Source organism: Camelina sativa, chromosome 20 (genome assembly GCF_000633955.1).
Source record: "Camelina sativa cultivar DH55 chromosome 20, Cs, whole genome shotgun sequence".
Lineage (NCBI taxonomy): Eukaryota > Viridiplantae > Streptophyta > Magnoliopsida > Brassicales > Brassicaceae > Camelina > Camelina sativa.
In genome coordinates this window covers 1-8,336 of record NC_025704.1, presented here as the reverse complement: position 1 = coordinate 8,336, position 8,336 = coordinate 1, and the positions used below count along the sequence as shown (strand labels likewise).

Here is an 8,336-nt window from a genome sequence, read left to right as displayed (position 1 = left end):
GAAACCACAGCTCCGCTATCTTGGTCTAGAAGGATGATGATTGCTCTTGGAGCTGCGAAAGGTCTTGCTTTCCTCCACAATGCTGAAAGACCGGTTATTTATAGGGATTTCAAGACTTCCAATATACTGCTTGACTCGGTAACTAGTCTTTCATTTGCTGCAAAGGTTCCTCCAAGATGTTGGGAATATCTTACCAAAACTAATATATCCTTGCTTGGTTTGAACCTGCAGGACTACACAGCCAAGCTTTCAGATTTTGGCTTAGCTAAAGCTGGGCCCCAGGGTGATGAAACACATGTATCAACTCGAGTTATGGGTACTTATGGCTATGCTGCCCCAGAATATGTGATGACTGGTGCGTGATCTATCTCTTTCAACTTTTTTTTTTGTTCCTAGATGCATACACAATCTTGACAGGTAGCTCCTGTAATGTCTTACTTTCACACAGTCTATGCCGGGAGTGATGATCATTTGTTTATATAGGTCCTACCGTTCAAGCCGCTTTAGTTAACTGAATGTGGGTTTCTATTTCTGCTGCAAGTCAGTGCCACATGCAGATAATAAAGACATTGCCTGAGCTACTTCCTCTATGCTTTAGTAGTTTGCTATTATTTAACATATAGGATTGTGGCTTTTGAGATGTTGAATCATGCGTATGCATTTCTATTTCACAAAACTATTTCGAGGAACATAGTCTCTCTTTTTGCATGACAATAAGTGCTTAGACCATTACACAAATTAACACTAACTTGACTCAATTACTAATGAACTAGGACACCTGACGGCTAGAAGTGATGTGTACAGCTTTGGAGTTGTACTTCTAGAGATGTTGACAGGAAGAAAATCAGTGGACAAGACAAGACCTAGCAAAGAGCAGAACTTGGTTGATTGGGCTCGGCCGAAGCTAAATGATAAAAGAAAACTGCTGCAAATAATTGACCCAAGACTGGAGAACCAGTACTCTGTCAGGGCAGCTCAGAAAGCATGCAGCTTGGCGTATTATTGTCTTAGCCAGAACCCGAAAGCTAGGCCATTGATGAGCGATGTGGTTGAGACTTTGGAACCTTTGCAGTGTACAGGTGATGCCCTGATCCCTGGTGCCACAACTGCAGCTGGAGCTGCATTTGCAATGGGCGGGGTGCCTGATTACAGAATGCACCGGAGGTTTGGAAAGAACGTTGGGCCTGGTGCGATTTGCAGGTCACCCAATCCAAATTGTTCACCAGGTGGACCTGCAGCATGCAGAGTTCGGTGATTACTGTCAAGTGTACATAATCGGTTTCGCTGTGTCTCCTTTTGCGCAATTTCTCCCAGAGTCAAACGTCTGGTTGATAAAAATCGTTGTTTTTGTTGTTGTTGTTGTTGTTGTTGTTGTTGTTAATGCTGCTGTTTATTGCCAATTAACTTTCTTGATCTGTCTAGAGTCTTGTATGATTATGGTTGAGCGTGGTCCTTGTTTAGTAGGCTCTCTGATGCAATGTGCTTGTAGTAGCAGACACCTTATCCACTCCAAGGTGAATTTTTTTTTATGTAAGCAGTAATGTTTTTCTAACAAGTGTACTACCCGACCATGAAGGGTTTGGTAATGTTGTGCGTACTGTGTGAATAGAAAGGATAGCATAGCGATGAACAGTTACCTAAGACGCCCTAATACACATGTGATTGGAAGTAGATGTTGCCTTCGCTGTCTATGATTGGACTTTTAGGGATCTGGAGGAGTGACCCACTAAACACTCACTCTTTTTATCTACCACACAGATCTTGGTATCGCCTAATCTTTCTGGCGAAACGAGGAGAAATATGGAGTCAAGCTTGCATAGTGTGATTTTGCTAGGTTTGCTTGCGACGATTCTGGTTACGATTCATGGCCAAGGTGAATATGTATATATACGTTGTATCCTTTGTCAATGGCTAAAAAGTAGTTGTGGTAGATCGGATCTCATCTATCTGGGGTCATGTGTAGGAGACGGGGCGGGGCTAAATGGAGAAGAAATGAGGCCAGTGGAGGTGGAGATGGTCATGGAGTACAGAGTATGGATGAGAAAGCTGATGACGCCATTGGAGTTGTGCTTAGAGTGCAAATGCTGTTCCTCCACCACTTGTGCGACCATGCCTTGCTGTTTCGGCATCAATTGCCAACTTCCAAACAAGCCCTTTGGCGTTTGCGCCTTTGTTCCCAAGTCATGTCATTGTACTTCTTGCTCCATTTAACTGTATTCTTTCTTCTACCAACATGATGCGTGTAAACTAGATTCACAGATTTTCTGTGCACGCTTGGATTCATCATCATAATTCAATAATTCATAAACATTAAAACAAAGACGACGAAGCGAAGACGAACCGTAGGACTCCTTTCGCTTTCTAGTAAATAAAGGATCAGTGGGCAGAAATAAAGGCCCAGTGGGCTTTGTACAAGCCTTACGGGTGGTCCAAAGTGTTAAAGAAGAGCAAAATATGCCTACTCTGTCATCCACCTATTCTTTTATTCATCGTTTATTTTCATTTTTTCAATTAGTCTTCTCTTCGCCGGCACAGAGATATATAGAGAGAGAGAGAGAGAGAGAATTGGCTTGGCTTGGCGGTGGCATGGGTCTGTGCGTGTGTGTGTGAGTGAGTAGATCGCGCAGAGAATTTGAAAAATGGCGTCAACGGACGGCCTTGTGCCTATCACCCGGGATTTTCTGGCTTCATACTACGACAAATATCCTTTCCCTCCTCTTTCCGACGGCGTTTCTCGGCTTTCCTCTGACATCGCTACTCTTATTCAGCTACTAACCGTCCAATCTCCCCCTTCAGAAGGTTCCCGATCCGATAGTATCAGCAATTTGTAGATTCTCAATTTACTGCTTTTGAATTTTCTGATTTTATTGGGGGTTTGCTTTCTAGGGGAAACTTCACTGATTGACGAAGCAAACCGTCAGCCCCCTCACAAAATTGATGAGAATATGTGGAAAAATCGGGAGCAGATGGAGGAGATATTGTTTCTTCTGGAACCATCTCGCTGGCCTATACAGGTGAATCTTTAGTTTCGTTTTGTGTGTCTGAGGAGCCATGCTGCCTCTACTTGGCCTGCTTCTAGTGTGAGTTTGACTTCTCTCTTGGTTTTTGCGTGCAGCTTCGGGAACCTTCCACATCCGAAGATGCTGAGTTCGCTTCTATTTTGCGGAATCTTAAAGACAATTTTGATATCGCATTCACTGCTATGATTTCCTTCCAGACGAAGAATTCAGAGCGCATATTCAGCACAGGTTTAATCAATTCTACGCCGACACTGTTTATACATAAGAAGAAATGAAACCGGGCTCACACAACACGAGTATATTATTTAACTTTTCTGCAGTTATGACCTACATGCCTCAAGATTTCCGGGGATCACTTATTAGACAGCAGAAGGAGAGGTCGGAGAGGAACAAACAGGCGGAGGTTGATGCGTTGGTTAGCTCTGGAGGGAGCATACGTGACAGATATGCTCTTCTTTGGAAACAGCAAATGGAGAGGTGAGCCTGCCCGCCTGTTTCTGATTTCTTAACTGATGCTTTTCTTCTGATTTCTTCTTTAGAGTCTGGAATCTGGATTATGCATTCATTGACTTTTATATAGGAGGAGACAGTTGGCTCAACTAGGCTCTGCCACTGGTGTCTACAAAACCCTGGTCAAGTACTTGGTAGGGGTTCCGCAGGTATGCCCTACCCATCTCTACTCTTTTTTACACAGATTTTCGCGCCTTCTCCTCACTATCAATATGGTTAATTTCCTTATTCTAATCCGCCAATAGTCCTCAATACCCATGCGCATATGCTACATTGGTTTGTCCGTTTCAGCATACTCATGCATATAGACGATTGATTTAGTTACTGATTCTTCTCCTCTCATACCTCGTAGGTGTTGTTGGATTTTATTCGACAAATAAATGATGACGATGGGTATGTACCTTGTTCTCATTTTAAACAGACAATGAGTGTTTTGGTTATTGTGGCAGAAGTTTCAGGTTGCATAAGAAACTATATAACTGACAGAATTATTGTTCTCGTGTAAAGGCCAATGGAAGAACAGCGAGAACGTTATGGACCCCCTCTATATAGTCTCACAAAACTGGTGATGGCAATTCGGGTTTTCCTATCACTTCTGTGGGATAGATATGATACTTTCAAACTGTAAGATAGTAGGATGATATTTTCCTTGTTTTGGTTTATTGTTTGTTAACGTAAGCTGCCTTAAATTAACTCAAGTCAATAATCATCGAGCTGGAAGTGCTCAATGAACCTTCCCATTTAGAGGTAGTGAAATTTTATTATATGTGCGATGAGCAGGAGTAGAGACCAAATGAATCTCCTGTCTGAAGCTTCTATTGTCTACACTTCTGAGTTTGAAAGATTCGTCACATTTATCAGGTACCATATCACTTTCTATGGGCTTGGTCGTGGGTAGCTATATCTTCTATCTAGTATAGGTTGCTAGTGATCTACTCGATAACACAACACTGGNATAGTCTCACAAAAATGGTGATGGCAATTCGGGTTTTCCTATCACTTCTGTGGGATAGATATGATACTTTCAAACTGTAAGATAGTAGGATGATATTTTCCTTGTTTTGGTTTATTGTTTGTTAACGTAAGCTGCCTTAAATTAACTCAAGTCAATAATCATCGAGCTGGAAGTGCTCAATGAACCTTCCCATTTAGAGGTAGTGAAATTTTATTATATGTGCGATGAGCAGGAGTAGAGACCAAATGAATCTCCTGTCTGAAGCTTCTATTGTCTACACTTCTGAGTTTGAAAGATTCGTCACATTTATCAGGTACCATATCACTTTCTATGGGCTCTAGTACGTAAAGGCATACCCATTAGTCTTAAGAGATAAATCTAATACAGTATTAGATATTCTCTCCAATTCATTAGTTGTGTTACTTTTTCAGTTTTCGGTTTTGATTAAAATTTTAATTTTATATCCATAGTTTCAATATTACTTAGGTTGGACGGCTTTAGGAATTGCTTTCTCACTATTGAAGAACATTAACATTTCACTTTGTGCTTTTCCAGCGATGTATTTGCCAATTCTCCCTTCTTCATTTCAGCAGATACAGCTGGCATATTGGGCTCAAGGTTAGCTTCCATCATTCACAAGATTCTCACTTCAGTTCACGATTTCTTTTTCTAAGAGTTTGTACTTCTTAGGGACAATGAGGAGTACAAGGAGATAATTGTCCAAGCAGGGAGAACCTATGAGGTAATATGTAGTTCTCCTCTGATGCTTTTATTTATTAATGAAACTAATTTTTTTGCCATTCTAAGACTTTTTACACTAGTTCCATCTGAATTTGCTGCGTTCTAAAAAGTGTAAAGTGATGTTAACGACAGTAGTGATGTTCCATTCTAGGTCTCATTGATGGTGGAATCCGAAAATTCATATATTGCTTGGGATTTCTCCTTGATGCAAGGCAAGATAAGCATGGTATTGAATTTCTTAACCCGCGCTATGTTTCCCCATTATGTAACCTTAAATCGTTTGATTGCTTTTTCTTGCTTGGTTTTGCTTCCCTCTTCAGAATTATTCTAGAATCACAGGGGTGTCTTGTTTGTTCTCTTATGAGCTACAGTAATTTTTCAAGTTTTCAGGAAACTTAGTTTCTTGGTCTTTAAAATGCCTGTCGAGAAAATCACTATGTCTCTATCTTCTGTATTTCGATTTAAAGTTGTGTCTGTTACTGTTTTTGCAAGACTCTGCTTATCTTTGTTTTCACACTTTTACGGCGTATCTTGTCCTGTGATGATCTTTCATGTGAAAGACAGGAATTGTTGTTTCTTGACATGGGATGGGATCTAAGATAGGTTTTCAGCTTTTGTGGTTTGTCCTCTATTTATACTTGTGTTGTTATTTCCCAGGATATTGGATTTAGCGTGGAGTACATAAGTGCTTCAGGGGAACAGACGGTGAGTCTGGTCATTAGTTACCATACTGTGTGGTTATACTTTGCTAGCGTCTAGCATATATATAATTTCTCACTCTATAATATATCCATTCAATCAAGTGAATTTCTGAGGGTGAATTTTTCTAATTTCAGCTGATATTACCTTACCGTCGGTATGAAGCTGACCAGGTGAGTGCTATGTCAATTTTGTGGGGAAGCTTTTGGTGTATTTTTTGTTGTTGCTCTGCGTAGCTGTGTTGCATTAGGTAAATTAGGTAATTGTTTTGGGGATACTGCAGGGAAACTTCTCTACCCTAATGGCTGGAAACTACAAGCTTGTATGGGACAATTCATATTCAACTTTCTTCAAAAAGGTAGGGTGATATTTACATTTTGCGGTAGACAAAGTGAATTAGAATCCTTTTTAGCCCATTTTTCCGTTGCTTTCATTAATGTGGATCTATTCATTGGGGTCTTTTTTTTTTCTTCTGTTAAAGACTCTTCGATATAAAGTGGATTGCATACCACCAGTAGTGGAGCGCGAGCCTTTAAACTGAAAGTGGAAGATGAAGGTGGATCATACTGTCATGTCTCATCGTTTCTTTGTACAAGGATAAAATTCTGAACCCTTTTGAGAGGCACCAATGGAACTTCTTAAACATTTGGTGCTACCACACACACTAATGTCATTAATATTATTAACCCTTTGAGAGACATCAATTGAACAATACTATTTTGTTTGCATTTATCATTGGAGAGTAGGAATTAAAAAGTGGCAAATTAAAAAGAGATTTAATAAAAAAACATGGATAAATACAGAAAATTTGGTTGACGGTGTAAAAAACAAGTAACGTCAGTATGAGTGAAAGCTGCAAAGGTTTTGGAAGATATATAATGGACTGGCCTGTAGGTTGTAGCGGTTACTCACCACGATAGCATTAGAATGTTGTAGTTAGTCGTGATTAGAATGTTGTAGAACTTCATACATGTAGAGATCATCTACTTACAACATCTCCAAGAACGTGTTCCTTCATAAAACTGTTCAAAGATGCAAGTTAGTATACAGATACAAAGCAGTGTAATTTATTTTTTAAAAAATACTATTAAAATAAAATTTGATTATAATTTAACAAATATATCTAAAAACTTCAAGATATTTGGTTTATTTAAAATATTTTGGTCTAAGTATATTTGATATTGGTTTGGTTTTTTAGTTTAACTTATACTACCTTATATAAATAAACATGTAATAATGTATGAAAACTTCGATGTGGCGCAGTGGCCACATCACACGCTCAAGATTTACACGTAATAATGTAATATTTCTTCGACTTTATCATGGTAATGAAGGATAGCAATAGCCATTTTTTCTAAACTCTAAATTTCTAACATTTATCATTTTTACCTAGATAATCTAATAGATAATTAACATTCATCTTATTACGATAGGCAAAATTATAGATTAAGAATATTCTTTAAAAATGTGAATGATAACAAAAGTATTTTATTTTGTAATAAAATTTTTTCAAAATTATGAAAACGAAAGAATATCTTCATAAATTAATAAAATTAATGATAAATTATAAATTATTAATTTATCGATAAATTAAAACCTCTATAAATTAATAAAATTTCATAGTCCCGACCTTATTAATTTATAGAAGTTTTACTGTATAGTCTGTCGGATTGGCTTGAATTGTGTATGTATATCGACATTTTCAATTTCAAGTTAAATAAAATTTGACAATATGCAAGGTAGAAACAAAAATTTGTAAGAAAGAAAAGAAATGAGATAGGAGGTCTTAGAATATTTTGGGCTTTCAATTTAAAAAGGCTTGGATGGATAGGCCTATTAAAAGAACCCGGATCCGAAATAGCAAGAGCGGGTCGGATATTTGCATTTTGAACTGAAAACTCCGCTCTCGTCTCTTCTCCATTTTCTTTTTTTTTTTTNATTTTTTTTTTTTTTTTTTTTTTTTTTTTTTTTTTTTTTTTTTTTTTTTTTCAAAAGAGCCGTTAGAGAGAGAAAGAGCCGTTAGAGAGAAAGAGAGAGAGACGAGTCGAATCTCAGCAAATCGGAGATGGCTAGGAAGATTGGATGATGGATTCTGCTTATTTCGTTGGGAGATCGGAGATCCTGGCTTGGATTAACTCCACTCTGCAACTTAATCTCTCCAAAGTCGAAGAGGTAAAAAACGAAATCTAATTGACTCGCTTCTCTTTATAATCAATCTCTATTGAGTCATCTCGTTTTGGAATTTGGAATCGGAGGATCTCGTTTTGGAATTTGGATATGGGATTTGAGTACAGATTCGATGAATTTTTTCTCTATCTGTGTGTGTTGTTGTTTGATCTGGATCTGAAAATTCGATTGTGGATGATATACGCTAGTTCAGGCGCTGTTCATTGTCAGCTAATGGATTCGGT

The 8,336-nt window shown here is 38.3% G+C and overlaps 3 protein-coding genes across 5 annotated transcripts; all 3 read left to right on the top strand.

Annotated features, from left to right (window-relative positions):
- Positions 7–1,413, top strand: LOC104768252 (serine/threonine-protein kinase At5g01020-like). The gene is made up of 3 exons (XM_010492178.2): positions 7–138; positions 232–355; positions 774–1,413. Exons 1-3 carry the CDS (start codon positions 34–36, stop codon positions 1,253–1,255), a joined length of 711 nt encoding a protein of 236 aa, XP_010490480.2. The 5' UTR covers positions 7–33; the 3' UTR covers positions 1,256–1,413.
- LOC104768251 lies at positions 1,411–2,320 on the top strand. The gene is made up of 3 exons (XM_010492177.2): positions 1,411–1,514; positions 1,759–1,873; positions 1,964–2,320. The coding sequence occupies exons 1-3, from the start codon at positions 1,431–1,433 to the stop codon at positions 2,209–2,211; spliced, it is 447 nt and encodes a 148-aa protein (XP_010490479.2). The 5' UTR covers positions 1,411–1,430; the 3' UTR covers positions 2,212–2,320.
- LOC104768250 lies at positions 2,502–6,660 on the top strand. Of its 3 annotated transcripts, none has more exons than XM_010492175.2 (16): positions 2,503–2,799; positions 2,887–3,014; positions 3,116–3,248; positions 3,341–3,497; positions 3,601–3,679; positions 3,883–3,923; positions 4,038–4,078; positions 4,486–4,561; positions 4,718–4,798; positions 5,041–5,103; positions 5,176–5,227; positions 5,378–5,452; positions 5,884–5,931; positions 6,063–6,098; positions 6,209–6,283; positions 6,407–6,660. In XM_010492175.2, the coding sequence occupies exons 1-16, from the start codon at positions 2,640–2,642 to the stop codon at positions 6,464–6,466; spliced, it is 1,305 nt and encodes a 434-aa protein (XP_010490477.1). In that variant the 5' UTR covers positions 2,503–2,639; the 3' UTR covers positions 6,467–6,660. The 3 variants fall into 3 exon arrangements, with proteins under 3 accessions (XP_010490478.1, XP_010490477.1, XP_010490476.1); XM_010492174.2 differs by having other exon boundaries at positions 4,038–4,095; positions 4,503–4,561; XM_010492176.2 differs by lacking the exons at positions 4,486–4,561; positions 4,718–4,798 and adding an exon at positions 4,311–4,391 and having other exon boundaries at positions 2,502–2,799; positions 4,038–4,154.